The 18462-nt window shown below is 35.3% G+C and overlaps 1 protein-coding gene across 4 annotated transcripts; it reads left to right on the top strand.

The window, feature by feature from the left end:
• Nucleotides 1-166: 166 nt before the first annotated feature.
• Paip2 (polyA-binding protein interacting protein 2) lies at nt 167-17368 on the top strand. Of its 4 annotated transcripts, none has more exons than XM_053766372.1 (9): nt 167-303; nt 2482-2662; nt 4576-4690; nt 5372-5481; nt 7058-7164; nt 8259-8398; nt 9253-9351; nt 10446-10594; nt 11911-17368. In XM_053766372.1, exons 2-9 carry the CDS (start codon nt 2594-2596, stop codon nt 12103-12105), a joined length of 984 nt encoding a protein of 327 aa, XP_053622347.1. In that variant the 5' UTR covers nt 167-303; nt 2482-2593; the 3' UTR covers nt 12106-17368. The 4 variants fall into 4 exon arrangements, with proteins under 4 accessions (XP_053622347.1, XP_053622348.1, XP_053622346.1 ...); XM_053766373.1 differs by having other exon boundaries at nt 282-303; nt 2485-2662; XM_053766371.1 differs by lacking the exon at nt 167-303 and adding an exon at nt 310-608 and having other exon boundaries at nt 2485-2662.
• Nucleotides 17369-18462: the final 1094 nt, after the last annotated feature.

The following is an 18462-nucleotide window of genomic DNA, read 5'->3' as shown; positions in this document are numbered from 1 at the left end:
CACAGAAAAATAGAGTGGGAAGGAATTATAGTGTCATTTATTTTTTCGTAATGCAGGCAGATGTGATACAGAAGCAAAAAAGTTATTTGAGAAGTCGAAAAGATGAAAAATATTGGTATTTAACTTCGATAGTTGTTTCAACATTGTTTCAAGTTTCAAACCTCCACCTCCACAACATAATCAATCAAGGGGGCAACTGACTTTGAAACATGTAAATATTATATTTTTGAAAAAAGAACAAACACTTTTGACTACCATTTTGGCTCAGCTAAATTTACAAGAGAATGTTAGTCACTTATATAGGTAATTTAACTATTTTATTCCACAACAATTTTACTATACCATACAAAAATAAACCGGCATTTCAATCGCTGCGAAGTTGGTAAATAATTTTTCATACGTTCTCCCATTCTGTACCGGCGCAAACTTCACCTCGGTCGCCATTTGCGCCACGAGACGAGAAAGATTGCTGGCAGGACTTTTCTGTGAAAATATAGGTTATTGTGATTATTAAGTTGTTATCCGTGCTTAAAACAGTTAAAATCAACAATTAAAAAACTGTGTAACAAGTTTAAAAGTCTTCAAAGCACAGGAAGTGCATCAAATAAGTAAGTATTACATGTCTTTAATTTTTCATTAATTTTTATACACGTGTTAGTATTTCCTTAGAATTTACTGCAAATATCATTCTTATTTACTCGCTATCAACGTTTTTTACTTTATCTACATTGATTTGTTTCTATTACGTCGTATATATTGGGCGGGATTGCTCCAAATGTCGGTCAAACTTATTATTTTTAATCCCAATGCTATTTTGGGCCGTTGTGAAGTGAATAGGTTTATTGTTGGCCAGTATCTTTGTAAACAGATTCGTAACCGTTGGTATAGAAAGTCGAATATTTTAATTAATCTAGGCCGTATAATTTCCGATTGGCGTACATTATATTTATTCGCTTCTATCATCGATAAATCAATTTTTTGAATTGAGAATAACTTTAGTTTCTAGTTTTTTCGATGTTTCTTCTACGTTATTTTGTCAACTAGTTAGGTATTTTGTTTGTCAACATGCATGTTCCATTACACAACTTTATTTGGGCCAGATAGGTTAAACTATCATAATATTGTTATCAAAATGTATTCTATTTTATTACAAATAATAATGGTGTTACACAAAAAAAATATTTTTAATAACTTTAAGTTTTAAACTATGTATCCAATCAAATCAAAAAAATTTTTTGTAAATATAGGTATGCATGATAAAAAAGGTGCATTTAAAAGTGCTCTGTATACTATGTCAGTGCCATATAAATATAAAAAAATAGAATTTAATAGGTCAAAATTATGTACCTATCTATGCATGACCAAAAGAATATTGTACCGAATTAATCTGTATTGCCAGATAATGAATTAATCTGTATTGCTAGATAATTTTAGAGGAAAGATTTAATAAAAGCGGGATTAATTCGTCAAATGTGGGACCAATAGAAAAAATGTGAATTAATATTATAGTTAATATATATTTTTTATATTTTTAATAAAAACACTTTAAAACAACTCAACAGATTTTGATGCGGGTTATTTTAATAGATAGTATGATTACCAAAGAAAGTTTATGTATATATTAAATATGGCTTTACCTGAATGAAGCAGGGACAGGCGGCTAGTCTAGCATAATATCCACATATTTGAAACCATAGTCATTAGGTCAGCACACAACATTTGAACCACTTAGCCAGGGACGAAGTGATATATACTGTAGATAAGGTAACTCATCAATTAGTTAGATACAAGTAAACAAGAGTTAACTTTCACATTTGTGGAACGTGAGATAAGATTTACATTCTAACACTTTTTTTCAAGGTTTCTGTGGCACTAGAGTGTGCGTTAAATACACGCCACAGTCACATATTAATGTTAAACTTATTATGTGAAGAATGCTGGTCTGACGAATTGTCTCTCTGACAAGTGGTATGGTTGGAAACAGAATGGGGGAAGCTTTTGACCAGCAGTGGGACCTAATTAAGAAAATGATGCTGCAAGAATTTTATTTGGGTGATGGAACTATAAAACTTTGTAATAAAATTCTTTAATCAATCATTGATTTTTCTTAACTAGTCCAAAATTTGTCAGATTTTATTTGTCTAAAGACATTTGACATGACTGACTACGGCTACCTACCGCCATTTAGTGACAATATTCTACTAATATTATAAATGCAGATGTTTGTGAGGATGTGTGTACGTTTGTTACTCTTACCAATTGTTATGAAATTTTGTACACTGGTAGAATATAACCTGGAATAACACAGCATCCTTTTTACCCCGAAATTCCCACGGGAGTGAAGTGAAGAAGAAAAAAGAATATAATTTGTAAAATTTGTCAGATTTTATTTGTCTACATCTGACATGACTACGCCCCGACCAACCGCCATTTTGTGACGATGTATATATTTTTTTAATATATATATTTTTTTGTTTCCAGCAGAGTGGCCCCGGCAATGAATATAGGAACACGCGCCAATAGCAGATACACATCAGTGCCTCAATAAGTGTAAAAATTTTGTATAACCACGTGAACATTTGATGGACTAACAATGAAAATTCCTGAGACTTCGGCCAACGTTGGTGCTTACTACGGCAACGAAGAGAATGGACAGTGGCAGGTGAGGCTAATTTTTATGTCCATACCATCGTCACCATATCATTTTTTTTTAAATTAATATTATTTTTTTAGTTAATATAAAAATTGACGAGAAATAGTGCCTGTGAAGGTTTAATTTCTGAATAAATGATTTGAATTTGAATTTATTGACGTCATCGATCATAACACTGGTGTCAGATTTTACTCAAGTCGCCTAAAGGCATCTGACATGACTTACGACTAGGTATTCGTCGTCGTATGGTGGGGTAGGTACCCCACCATCTAGTGGCAGATAGTCGGATACACACAAGTGAAGGTTAACTGTCCACCAGTGTGCAGGTTTCCTCACGATGTTTTCCTTCACCGGAAGCAAGTGGTGGTCGATGAAAACTACTATACATGAGTCAGATTGGTGTACAAACTCTGTGGCACGAGTAGGATTCGAATTTGGGATTGGGACCTTTCAAAGGGAAGGTCTTAACCATCGGGCCACCATCGCTTCTTTGTGTACCTAATGGGGGGTGGGTTGTAGCCCATTGTCATTATCCATCCACAATCTCTTTAGCCTAAGGTTCATCACGCCAGACTACTACACTGGAGGTCCCGGGTTTCGGAAAATGATCTTTTTCAGATTGACCTGGGTCTTGTTTGTTTATCTAATAAATAACAAATATATAAGGACAAATCACACAGATTGAGCTGGCCCCAAAGTAAGTTCGAGACTTGTGTTATGGGATATGTACCAATAATTGAATCAAAACATGCAATTCAGATCTCAAGAAACATTGAGGCAATATAATTCAGTATCAGCATATAATGTCAATGTATGGAAGTGTCAAAATTGAAAAATTTATGCAAAATTGAAATTCATAACTATTTTTTACATTACTATTAAGTATAAAAACTAACTCTACGATACTATATTTTATAACAAATACATATATAGATAAACATCCAAGACCCGGGCCGATCAGAAAAAGATCATTTTCCATCTTGACCTGACCGGGGATCGAACCCAAGACCTCCACAGTATAGCAGTTCAGTTTGGTAACCATTAAGCCACGGTGGTCGTCTGTGTATAATGTTATAAAATAAAATATAGTATTGTTGAGTTAGTGTCCATAACACAAGTCTCGAATTTACTTCGGATGGATTACGATTCAATCTGTGTGATTTGTAGTTATGAGGCAATAATGAATGAATATTGCATGCTAGCGCTGAGAAAAACGTATCATTTTAATGATTGGATCATTCGAATCTGTATCAGTGCAAAGATTCGAATCAATTAATGCATCATTTGGATCAATTGGATCATCGGATCTCAGACAGATTCAAGAGCAGAGAGCAAGATTTAGTCGCGTTACGAATGAAACGAACATTACTTAATGCTTTAATTGATATAGAATATTGTTTAAAATATCGAATAAATAGATTTTTATATTTGCTAGAAGTTGAAAAGAATCACCTAAAATCAATTCGATTCTCCTTCATACTTTGTTCAGGCTTAGGACTGACAGTTAGTACTGACATATTTAAAAATCGAATTTATTTACAGTGATTTTCGGATTATTTATGTGCCTACATTGTTCTTTTTTTTTTTTGTATTTTTTATTATTTTTTCTATGTACCGCGACGCGACTCGATGTTGCCCGAATTATTGCGATCAGTCGCTAGTCGCTCGGCTTAAGCTTAAGTTTCATTCATTCATTCGTATCAGTGAGCGCGTCACAGAACATAGCTTCAGTAATCTGTGGTGAACACATTGATCCAATGATCCACTCGGAGTGAACGATTGAGATTCGGATCAGTGCATCACTTTGCTCTTTAATGAAACGATTCGGTGAGTCACGTCTATTGCATGCATACATACATACATACAAGATACCCTTCCTTTGCCTAATAATTACATTATTGTAAAAAATCTGTTGTTTTTAGCCAAACGGAGTGATGCTGGACTCGGGTGTGGGCGGGGGCGTGGTGGGGTCGGGGGACGCGGGCGTGCAGCGCGCCCCGCTCTACCCCGTGCACCTGCCGCGACAGCACATGCCCGGTCAGTGAATACGGGGGGCGGGGGCAGACGGGTGGGGGACCCAGCACACCCAGCCACCACAGAAAGACAGACGAATTTTTATAATATTAGTTTAGATTAGACCTTCAAAATCGTTCTTTCTTTTCTTTCTCTAGTAGTATGTGGCTTGTGGGAAATAACTATTTAATATAAAAATTGACGTGAAAAACGTGCCTGTGAAGGTCTAATTTCTGAATAAATGATTTGATTTGAATGTGTTGTAGCTAACACTGGTGTCAGATTTTATTCAAGTCGCCTAAAGGCATCTGACATGACTACGACCACTAGTGGCAGGTAGTCGCATACACACTAGCGAACTCAACCAGTGTGCAGGTTTCCTCGTGATGTTTTCCTTCAGATTGATATACAAACTCATGCGACAGACATAGATTCGAACCAAATCAAATCATTCAGAAATTAAGCCTTCACAGGCACTTTTTCACGTCATATTCTAAATTAAATGATATTTACCATAGCTACAAACTACTAGCATTTCGGAATGACCACCTGCTGAGAAGAAATCTGGGACGTATCGCTCGCAAGCGAGTATCAACCAATCTAATGCAATAACAATAAATTACAATTTACATTTAGTAATGGGATAGGTAGGATGAACCTCAGCCCGCTTCAGAAACCTTTGTTTTAACGTATTATTTCGGTCAGGTTACGTGATGGCCGGCGCGTACTATCCCCCGGCGCCGTACGCTGCGCCCGCGCCGGACGACTTCGCTGACTACATGTGGATGGAGAACGAGGAGGAGTTCGACAAACAGGTGTGTGTAGTCCGCATTGTAACGCTTTTGTCATACTCTTGCTCTGCAACACTCACTATCATTGCATATTGCCGGTTTCTTTCGGGGTTGTTGACGCCGCGAAGCCCGCGGTCAGCGTTAAAGGATACCTTGATTTTTAAAGATTTTACCGGCCGCCTGATGTCAACCCTCATTGGGAATGATATTGTTGCCTGTCAGCTGCCTAGGCTGTGTGTCCTGCGTGTAATATCTAAATAATATACAGGGTGACTTTTTATATATTGGCAATATTTTATCTACACGCTCAATCCGTTGATTCTGTACAACTTTTAGTATGGGGGTAACTCCGAAATCGCAAAAAAAAGATCAGCTGTTCTATACAAAATTAAATTACTTTTTTTTCGCGACTTCAAGGTTGCTTCCATACGAAAAGTTGTTCAGTACCATCGACTGAGCGTGTGGATAAATTAATGCAGTTGTCATTTTGCAGCACGGTTATGGTCTATAGAAGTTCTTATCTAGTTTATTATGATTTTATACTTAAACTAGCTTTTGCCAGCGGCTTCGCCCGCGTAAATTTCATAGTAAAATCTCAGTAATATTTTTATCACGTACTATGTAAGACTGGTGACATATATGATTCAAATTCTCATTTTTTTCTCATCTTTAGTTCAATTTCCTGTTTTCCGCTGCGTGTCTCGTCCCGCAAACTTGTCCAATCCCGCTTCCTGCTATGTAATGTAGATATCCCGTACCGTTTCCTACATATTGTGCCATCATGTTTTTCGCAATGTGTCTCGTCCCGTTTCCCACTACACAAAAATTTTCAAAACTATTTTCGTCATCTATATCAGTAACTAAGTATATTCCATGAAGAATTTTAAAAAAATATCCAATGTACAAATTTGGACTTTCTTCAATTTTATTATATGTATTAATTGATATTGATGATAATCATTTTATTGGTTAGCGTTAATTAGTTACAATTACAAGTTTCAAATTTCAATTTTGTTTGTTATTTTTATTTATGGTACCCGCAGAAAACCGTTCAGGTCCATAATGTCCCCCTTTCCCAAAATGTCCCCGGGTTTCAATAAATCTCCTCACCTAAATGTCAAAGTCCCTTTCCCAAAATGTCCAAATCCCGAAATGTCCCTTCCCAAATATTTCTTTTTAACCATTTTATATGCGGACTATATATTGCACGCGATCGTGGTAGTAACCCACGCCTGGAGCATTGTAATCCGAGCAACGGTTTTCGCGTGTTAATAACCACAAAAAAGTGATATCCCACCCTGGCTTCGCTGGGGTTGTGTAAAGTTTGAGAAAGGGACATTCTGGGAAAGGGTCATTTTGAAGCCAGGGGACATTTTGGGAAAGGGTCATTGTGAACCTGAACGCAGAGAACCATCATCGTGGCCCGGCCACGACATAAGCTTAGCGGGGGCCATTTTGATTCATTATCTAATTTCGAAATAAACAAAATTTTATTGACAATTTAAGTTTTAAATGTTGTGATTATGTACCAAATAAATAATTTTTCTTTCTTTCTTTGCCAATGTATAAGAAATCACCCTGTATACGCACGGATTGGCAGGTGATGCAGCAATTAGAAGAAGAAGCCCTAATGGAACAGTGTATAGAGGCGATGTTGGAGGACGAGCAGCGTGAGCGACACCGCCCCAACACACACCACTACCCCACGTGAGTGAGACACTATTATACAGGATCACTGGTATCTAAAGCGTAACCTTCCAAAGGCGCATAAGGTTCATAGAGACTAACATCTTTTGTTCTACGACTTTTGTCTAAACGTAATAAATACAACATAAAATATATTTTGTTTTAATGTCATTTCTATAAACCGTTGACTCTATGTTCGATAACGCTACTGCACTGTCTCGTGTTGCTCGGCTGTTACATAGAGTTAAGATGTGTAGAATCGCAAATTAGATTATTTTTTTATATGAAAAAAAAAACTAGGCATCACGAAGTCGTAGAATAAAAGTTGCCTGTTTTGATGTACCCAAGTAGTCTTTAGGAGGTTTTGCGTTTGATACCAGTAACCCTGTATATTCATTTCTTACAAAAATGTTATAATTTGTCATGTGCCAATAGAAATGAAAAAAAATATTATATTTTAAAAAGTGTTAAAATCTATATATTATTATTGGAATAACTAGCAGAGTTATTTGTGAGATATGTTAAAAATTAATAAAAACGGCCGTTGATGAAAAAAGTTATATTGATATTGCGAGAACTATTAAATAGTTCTCTGTTCTTAGTAATTAGCAATGTTATTGAGAATTTTTTATTTGTGAGATTGTCTTAAACTACCTAATCACCATAAACTTAATATTTAATGTAGCTGTCGAACGAACAAAATGTCCAAAAATGTGTGATTTTATGTTTTTTCATATCTTGGAAAACATTGTCATTATCGGTGAGTTTTTCACTGGTGTTTCTAATGACATAAGGGCCTTCGAATAGTCATCGAAACAAAAATTTGTCAACTAGCCTTTTCAATACAATTTAATATAGGTTTTACAATTTAATTTAGGCTCAGGGAGTTTAGACCGCTGCGGCCGCGCTGTCAATTTTCTCTTAAGAAAGAATAATTTCCAAAATCGATCATTAATAAAGTTGACACTACTACAGTACAGATTAACTATTTTAAAGAAAGTTAGTAAAACGAATTCGTGTTTTTGTTAAAATTTGAAAAATTGTAATGACAACGCGCCCGCAGCGATACAAACGCTTTGAGGAAAACATCGTGTATCGTTATATATCGTCTCCAGAACGAGTAACGGCGCGGCCTCACTGTCGCTGGAGGAGACCGTGTCGCGGTCGCGGCTCAACCCGCTCGCGGCCGAGTTCGTGCCCACCGCCGCCGCCTCCGCCGCGACACCCGCGACCCCCGCGACCCCCAACACCACAGGTTTGTTACCAGCCAGATTAGTTTAACCGGTGTCACCGAAAAATATGACACTTTAGTTTTTTTTTTTACAAAAATGTCATTTTTGCCACAAGTTTTATTGTCGTCAGTGAGATCTTGTGGCATTTAACGCCTGACAATAAACCCATGTCCGTGGTGTTGAACTGATGAGGAGCTCCCTCGTCGGGGGCCGATCCTGGGTGCGCCATCTGGTCATCACGCTTATCATAATAGTGCATTGTCATGGAACCTGAACGGACGGGATGGGGAAATTCAACTCTGTAGGTCAACTGGAAGTAGGAGAAATGACTAGACAACGGGACAGGTGACGAAATATACGCTTTTAAAAATAACCTCGAAGACACAACATCTTAGGCAAAAAACCATATAATGTTTTCAGACTTCATCATCACAATTGAGTGTCGACCTCGGTGGCGCAGTGGTAAAGTGCTTGCCGAGAGGTCCCGGGTTCGATCCCCGGTCGGGTCACGATAGAAAATGATATTTTTCCGATTGGACCGGTTCTTGGATGTTTATCTATATATGTATTTGTTATAAAATATAGTATCGTTGAGTTAGTATCCCGTAACACAAGTCTCGAACTTACTTTGGGGCTAGCTCAATCTGTGTGATTTGTCCTGATATATTTATTATTATTATTTTTAGATTTCATAATAATTTAATTAATGACAATCAGCTGTTTCAGGAATTTTCTTTATAAGTCTTTTTCATCTTTTCTCAGTATAATTACGTTTTTTTTTTTACATGGAAATATTATTCTGAGTATATTGACAGATGTGATACCCAATCTCCTGTTTTTTTGGTCAATATAATAATTACCTTGTATATTATTGAAGAAGAGAAGACTGAGCCGGCGGAAGCGCCCGCCGCAACAGAGTCCCCGCCCGCGGAGCCCGCCGGCGAACACACAGACACACACACGGAACCACTGCAAGGTAACACTTTTTACACACATTTTAGGGTGAATTTTCAACATATATTATTATTTATAAGTATAGCATTGTAAAAAGTTTGTCTTTGTTGAAATTTGAAGAAGGGCAATGACGGCGGTTAAAAACGCTTGAAAATTCACCCTTTAAGGTGGTTCGCAGAGCGTTTCGACCGCTGCGGCCGCGCTGTCGTTACGATCCCTCAATTTTCTCGAGGAAGGAATCGTTTCCAAAATCTATCATTCATAAAATTGACATTACTATAGCACAGAGTAATTGATGTAAAGTCATATAGTAAAACTCCTTTTTGTCTTTGTTGAAATTTGAAAAATTTTATGATAGCGCGACCGCTGCGGTCAAAATGCTCCACCCTTTGGAATCCAAAAAAAATATGTAATTTTGCTACAAATAGAATAATTATCTAAGACAATAATTACATGTTGCTTCAATTGATCAGTTTTATTAATTACGACATTTATTATTTTTTTCGAACGCATATATTTGGAACTTCGGTAATTTCAGGATAAAAAGTACCCTATGTGTTATTCCAAGGTATTTTCTACCCGTGTACCAAATTTCATAACAATCGCTCCAGTAGATAATGCGTGAAGAGGTAACAGCTCCATGGCTCAGCGTATATGAATGTTTTTTCGAAAGTGGGGCGGATATGGTTTTCACAAATTTATCCATTCCAGTCATTTGTGAGTTAATTTTCGGAAAAGTAGCCTATGTTTTAACGCTACTACCGAATTTCATTAAAAGTGGTCCAGCGGTTTACCCGTGAAAGCGGAACAGACATACACAGACTTTCGCATCTGTAATATTATTAGTATGGATGTGGGATTTTATAATTTATAATAAAATACTAGTTTTTTCCCGCGGCTTCGCCCGCGTGAGTTATTCTGCGAAACTAACTTCCACCCCCCATCATCGTCAATGGGGGTTGATTTTTGAAAAAAAAAAAAGGTATGTTTGATCGGTCGATGAAATTTGGTGTATATAATTAAAGTATCAAAGGTTACTTTTTTTCCAGCGGTTGAGCCGTGAAATCGGAACATACAGACAGACAATATTAGTATGTATATAAACGTTTCCCGCAGAGCCCTCGCCGCCGCCGGAGCCCGCGGCCGCGGACCGGCGCAGGGACAAGCACAAGCGGGAGCTCAAGAGGAAGGAAGCGAACACTGTCGCCGTCCGCTCTGACTCCAAACTGGACAGGACCGAAGTGGATTGTCCACAGGATAATAAGGTGGGAAATTATGCCTGCAACTAATTCAAATTCAAAATTTATTCTTTATTCGATTTAGAATGATATACATCACTTATTGACGTCAAAAAAATTGCTTAAACTATTAGCGCAGGTGAAGAACAAGCGGCGCATCATCTGTTGAATGATAAAGACACGTCAGCTGCAGAAGCTGCCAATATATACCTTTTTAATAATATTAATTAAGTTTTTATAAATTTTAGAAGTTTATAAGTATGTAACATGTGAGTAATCAAAATTTAATATTATCGTTTATCACCAAAGTTATTGAGGTTTGCGTTCATCCCAAAATATGAATGAATTTGTGGCTGTAGTTTGAAACTCCAATTATTCCAATTCGTGGTTTATCGTGTTCTCTCGCTCTCGCGTGCAATGACCCTGGCATAAGCAAAAAAACATATAAAAAAAAAGAATTGACAGAATTATCAATGAAAATCGACTTCGTGTGAACCGCTGCACTGAACCTACCTTTACTATGAAGCGTAGTGTCCAGGTGGCCCACTCTAGTATTATAACCAAATATGATAGATTTTTTTGGATAAATTTTGGATTTTGGTTTTTTATGTTTTAACTATGCACGTATTATCAGTAATAGGTACGGATAGCCCCATTTTATTTCTTGGCATAATTAAAAATGTACAGTGTACTAGCTGATGCCTGCGACTTCGTTCGCGTGACCTAACAATTTTTGGTAAGGAGGCGAACAATTTTCAGAAGATGCTAATCAGACTGAAAAAGTATATTTTCTATTGTTTAGCTGAACTACTTTTCATCAGGTGTTCCAGAAGACTACTACAGAAAATTCTCATCAGACTGAACAATTTTTGTTAAGTCGTCATTTATATATTCCCTATAGTTTAGCTGCATCATCATGGGTCTACATCAGGTGTTCCAGATCTTCGATTTTTATATCTCAACAGAAAATGCTCATCAGGCTGAATAACTTTTGTTAAGTCGTCATTTTTATATTCCCTATAGTTCAGCTGTACCATCATTGTTCTCCATCAGGTGTTCCGGTTTTCAAAATAATTTATACCCTAGGCCTGGGCAACATAGGCCTAATAGCTATATAACAAAAAAAAAGTTTCATTCAAATCCGTCCAGTAGTTCCGAAGATTAGCGTGTACAAACAGACAGGCAGATTTTTTTTTTCAAATTCTTACTCTGTTGCTGTGACTCTATCGCCTAATTTTATTTTTATGTAGATTTATTCCATGTACAGGAATTCTTTTTCTACTGTTTTATTATATGCATTGATTACTCAATATATAAATAAATTAAATATTGTATATCTCCAGCCTGCGCCAGCGCCAGCGCCAGCAGAAGAGCCTTCAGACCCGAAGCCCATCAACTACGCAGCCGCAGCGAAGGCCAACAAACCCAAGAAGCCCGCCTCCCCACCCGCCTCTGATAAGGCCTCTCCCCCGCCCTCCGCCCCCAAAACAGACAAGAAGAAGGAGAAACCTGTCCAGAGGAAGAACTCGGCCAAGTGAGGAAGAGCGTGATCGTAGTGAGTGTGAATAGTAGTGTCTATCGGAGTTTTGTGTTTTTGTGTTACTTTAATAGTTTTCGGTTCACGGTTGGCATACAACATAAATACAATCAAGACACAAGTTTTAGCAATAAAATAACACGTTCGATAAGTAATAAATTGTAAAATAGGAGATATTTTAAGATGTGGACACTTATTTGTCACAAAGATATGTAGACGTGTTGAGTAAAATGTATATTTGACTTATAAGTTACAATAGTTGTATGAAGAATAGGTGTTTTTTTTGGTCATTTAATATAAAAAGTATTTATCAATATTTTTCTGAATAGAATCGATCTTAAATCTTCATTTGCTTGCCAATTTCACAAGAGTATTATAAGAAAATTTACTTGTTATCAAATTATCGAATAATACAAATTAGCACACCAATTTTAACGAATATTTAACGTAATTTAGTATATATATTTTTGGGGCTCTGTCTACCTCGCGACGTAGTAAGATGTGACAATATAATACGTGTAAAACTGTGAATCTAGATATTGAAGTCTATGCGTTACTCAGTTTTTGAAGCACACATTACACCAAATATAAGAAATATTGAATATTGCAATTAAATTTGACACATCAAATATGTTGTCACTGAGAAAAGTAAATAGGGAATTTCTCTTTTTTATAGAATATGTTTTTTTTTTTGATCCGAATGTTAAGAAAAAGCTTATAGAGTCGATTGAATTGTGATTGATAAATTGGAAAGAGACAAAATATAATTTATGTCGGTACTAAAATGTTAATATGTTGCTTAGGCATTGTATTATTAGGAATATAATATATTATTGAATTGTTTCTGTGTGGATGTAATCCTTTCCATAATGAGAGGCGTTAAAAAAACTGTAATAAAAGCATTTGAAGTAATTACACTCTAGATCTGCCTCCGTTGTATGACAAAAAGCAAAGTTCAGGACAAAATTTAAACGACACTAGTATTTTAATTGTACTTTTACGATACACGTGTCATGAGTGTCTCAAGAAATGTAAAGACGTTACACACAGCTTTTACAACATATTTGCAAGCTTGTATCATACATAATATACTATGATTTAATAAGTTTCGTCTACCCCGTAAAGAATTAAGACTTACTAAATATAGGCCGAAGCTATTTTGATAATAATTTTAAAACACAAAACACCGGTAGCTAAAAAAGCAAACAATTGTCCGATGGGCAAAAAAACGACGCTCGTTGTAAACGCTGCGGTCGGGACGCCACGAGGCGCGGTTTCTTTTGTCTGCCGCATGTGTTTTGCACCGAAAAGATATTATATTCCGTTGTTATAGGCGAATTTTATAAATAACTAACAAAATTCAGATTTATTGAAGTCTTAAATCTTTTATATAGAACTCTCTCTCGCATAGTCACCGAAAATTGTATGCACTATAGCAATATTACATGTGATTTTTAAGGGGAGGGTTGGAGGGCATATGCGCTAAGTTTTTCCTTACAAGTCGCACTATGTAAGCAATCTCACCAGTGTCAAAAATGAATTTTCAAAGAAATCACTTCCGCGGATAATATTTTAATTTAGAATTCAAATAAGAATTAATTATTTAAAGGTTTGAACTGATATTCGATTTGTTTTCAACAATAAATACTGTGAACATTGTTTACATGTAAGAAAAAACTAGTGTATATGCAAACTTTTAGTTAAAATACAATTTCTAAAGTATTTGTAGAATGTAAAGATTTTGTATATAAATTGTCTTACACGCTCCCATTTATAAGTTAACCAATTTCGGTCAAAATATGTTTTGTCTCGTTCTACCAATGTCGAATGTTGTTAAATTATTGGCACATAACACATTTTGACTAAAAGTTTTCGCAGTTTTATTAATGAGAGGGTAAAAAGACTGGTTGTTTATAAAAGTCGCCTTGATGTAATAATAATATTAATATTTAGCAATATTGCCGTGCAAATGACAAAATAAACCGACGCTTGAGAAACAAAGTCTTAGGTTTCACTGCCATTGCTGATAAAAACCATAAATTGTTATCCAAACAATATTAGCCTTCGCCATACTATCTATAAAATTGTCCAATATTGAAAATAGAATGTATTGTAAATTTTCTTGCGATATTATAAACTGGAATTATATTTTTAGAATAGTTTATAGTCTGTCGTAACAAAAATTACGAACTGTCGTGTCAATAGTATTGTTTTCCGTTTTTTTTTTTGTCTCTGTTTTATTATCTAATATTTAATTTTCGCTTATTTAAATTATTTACAGAATTGTATTTAATGGCAGTCTCACCTAACTCGCTCGTAGTAAATGTATGTTTAAATTATAATTATGATAAATCTAGTATATATGTGATATTGACCGTAAGCATTTTTTTTTTGAAACTTCTAATGAAAAAAAAAAAGTAAAAAATTGTATAAAAATAAAATATTATATTGTATTATGATATATAGTCTCCCCGGCTGGGTATTGTGTATAATAAGGTGGTTTTGTTTTTCGTTATATTTTCGTAAGTGAAATATTTTGAGGAAATCTTCTAAACAAACGTTGCTTCACGCAGACTTTACGAAATATTGAATTAAGTTCAACAAAATTATAATGTTTAGGCAAAAATAGTAGTTTTAAAATGGTGACAATATTTTATCTTTTTAATTTTAATGTTTCTTTTTTAAATTTAGGGCCCAGTCGGTGGCGTAGAGGTAAGATTCAGTGACATAAAAAATATATATAATAATTAAAACAAGATTAAGAAATTATAAATAAGAAAAGCGCCTAAAATATTAGCGTGAATAAAATATTTTTTTCGTTAAAAAAAAAAAGCGAAAAATCCTTTTTTATGTCACTGGGTCCGCTTAGGAGATAGCCGTTTGGCAGTCCACTAATAATCCTATGTAGAAAATTAAAAAAAAGTCTTGTACATTTTATGAAAGTTAAATAAAAATGTATATGAAAAAAAAGTGCACCAGTGTTTTATGGGTATACAATTATTTAAATTAGTGAGTAAAATATATTATGTAGTCCCATTTCATACGAGACTCATATAGGAAAATTTATATTTGATGGTCGAAAATATTTAGAAAAAATTAGATGTAATGTTGGTGCAATTTTATGTAATGTTAATACACTATCAATAATTAATAACGTAGTCATAACTTTGGATAAAATATGCTTCGAGACCTAATGCAGGCTATACACTGCTGGTTTTTCGTCGCCGTAAAAAAAAGCATCTCATACAAATTACTCAATGTACGTATATGAGTTCGGCGATGCTATGTAGGCGGCATAACACATCAGTCTAGCGTTTTAGCGCAATTGTAATAAATTAATAATAATTAAAAACAAAAAGACACGCATAGATATCATTGCCATACGTTTTTTTCTATGAGTTTCGTGTGAAAAACGTTCGATTTTCGTCATCTAGAATAGGAAGTACCGTATCGGTAGTATTTGTTTAACAGGGAAAAAATATTCTCTCATTTATTTGTTATGTCATAATTATATATGATTAAAATTAGTTGTATGTCGAGCTGAATTTTAGAAAAATGTTTCGTAATGATGCTGATTCATTGTATAATTTAGTGTCTGCGCCATTTTGTTTTTTTTTTTTTATGTGATTTTCATAATTCTCTGTCAAATTATGGTAAAATGGTTTTGTTACACATGTCACACATGCACCACAACTAATATTGAAAATAATGGAATGAAAAAAACTCTGAAATCGAACGGAAAATCAGAACTTTTTAATCTCATTATTATTATCAAGTGGTAAAACATGTCGACGTCCATTCCGACAAGTATAAATTGTCGTATTCCACACAAGTATGATTCCGCACATGGCATGGAAAGCGAACTTAGCTGTGATATTAAAATTTCTTATTTAAAACGCAAACAGAGCCCCCACTAGAAAGCCAAATGACTCTTGTCAGATCATCCATTACTTATACAAAGTTAGCCTGAACGATGGAGCCAAAGACAGAAAACTGTAAACAAGGGGTTAGCGTAGCCACATGAGATAAAATAATTCAACCTTGCTCGTGATAAGAAGCCCTTATAAGCCGATACCAGATGTGGGAGATAAAATATATATTAGCACTGTGTCACTATTAGTCAGTGATTAATAATAGTGTTTTCTGTCTGCAGACAGAGCCACAGGATTTAATTTTAAAAATCCACGTAGGACAATCCACTTGATAATATATAATGATAAACAAAATTCACAAATAATTGCGATGAATTAGAGAATTGTAGACATTCAGGTAGTATTTTTGTAAATTTGAAAAACCGTTTTAAAAAGCAGGTTAAAAATAAATGTGAAGGCGTTTAGTTTTATCCTATAGGTTCTACCCATCACTATATATATATTTAAGTCTTCAGGAAATCTATTTCTCGCATTATAGAAATGTTCACAAGTTATCAAATATTATTAATTCTCGTCCAGTGGAGTATTTTGCGTTAGAGGTGAGGTAAACTACTTCATGAAATACAACAGTTTCTGAGTGATGTCGGAACAGAACTATATAATGATGAAATATGTAAATAAATAGCCTTATCACACCCATTTTTGTTCATGTATATAGCTAAATAATTGTATTATAATCACATTAATATAAAATTACAAAGTGGGATATTGAGAATACGCGCGATGCGTACCGCTACAGTGATTTAGGGTTTAAACCCGGTAGTAGTAACCCGGTAAGCAGTCCTGGTAATTAATCGGGACAATAGTCTGCGTAAAGCCGTTTTCGGTTCATAATTCATATTATTATTTTAGAAAGACACAAGTATCGTAATTTATTTTGGTTGTAAATAGGTGTAACTTTTGTCTACCGTGTTTCTGAGTTCATCTCTCATTCTCTTGCTGTGTACCTGGGGTCCGTGTAGAAAATCAACATGTGATTTCACGACTGCCTGCCTGACGGCAACCATAATAGGAATGCTATTGTTACTTGTTATCGGATATGGAGTGGTCCTTTTCTAAGGCGGGAACCCCACTCCTTACATATACATCTATACTGTAACTACTACATTTTCTTGCACTTTTTTTTTTATTAAAAAATATACTACATACTTACTCTGAACCTGTTTACAACCAGTTTAATTATGGTCGTTTAAATAATAATTATATAAAGTATTCGTTATAATGTTTGACCATTCGACTATGTATAATTTTGAGATAGACGTATGATGGTAAATTTTTATAGTTCACAAATTCGTTTTTAAGTAAAATGCAGTAAGTAAATATGAAATGGTGTTTTTTTGTTTTATTTCCACTCCCCCTGTGTGCATATCTATCTCATCAATTCAAAACGAATTGTCGTCTCGCTCGTTACCAAATCCCATTTCAGGTAGATTTGTGCGATAAAGGTAAAGAGATATATATACATATTCGTCCTTACCATCGGAGAAACGAGAAAACCCCCTACAAAATGCCTGAATGGAATAGCTAATTAACTTGAGCGCTGAAGTCGGGTCTGGACCCGTGCTTTACCTAAGTTCCCCACCTAGGTGAAGCACGGGGACTTCTAAGGTCCCGTGCTCAAACTGATGATTATGGCACAGTCAATCAATAGTTTTCCCTATATATCGGTCTGATATGAAGAATAATCTCTTACACAGACTTTAGGATAGCCGGTAGATGAAAAAGAAAAATAAAGATTCTCAGCTAGCCCCAAAGTAAGTTCGAGACTCGTGTCTCGCGTCGTGGGATACTATAACTCAACGATACTATATTTTATAACAAATACATATATAGATAAACATCCAAGACCCGGGCCAATCAGAAAAAGTTCATTTTCCATCATGACCCGACCGGGGATCGAACCCGGGACCTCTCGGTTCAGTGGCAAGAACTTTACCACTGCGCCACCGAGGTCGTCAATGTTTTATATCTATTAATATTAGGTACCATCTATTTATTGATATACATATAGATGAATACATTATAGGCAACATTTGACGCGCAAACATATCTCGCGCATTACCTACCATTGATTACCACTGACTCGAGTGAAATAGCACGTAGTCGATGGTCTTACTCATGCAAATTGTAAATGAAAAGGAACGATTTGCGCGTCAAATGTTCCTTAGTGTATCTGTGGCTCATTACTACAAATATCTAACAAACGAAATGAATTTTAGGCATGAAATTAAAAAATATATATATTTTAATGGAACGTCACATTTGCAAAAATGATTGTTATACCTTTTTACTTAGACTATACTTCACAGAACTTTATTTTTGTGGGCTAGTCGCATATGTCTTTTGTCTAAGCAATTTAAGTCGAAATAGTGTTTTTCGAAACTGAGACCCTGTCGAAATTCAGACCTACAGTCGGGCTACTTGAC

This window comes from Plodia interpunctella, chromosome 29 (genome assembly GCF_027563975.2).
Source record: "Plodia interpunctella isolate USDA-ARS_2022_Savannah chromosome 29, ilPloInte3.2, whole genome shotgun sequence".
Taxonomy (NCBI): domain Eukaryota; kingdom Metazoa; phylum Arthropoda; class Insecta; order Lepidoptera; family Pyralidae; genus Plodia; species Plodia interpunctella.
This window is presented reverse-complemented; position numbering and strand designations above follow the sequence as displayed.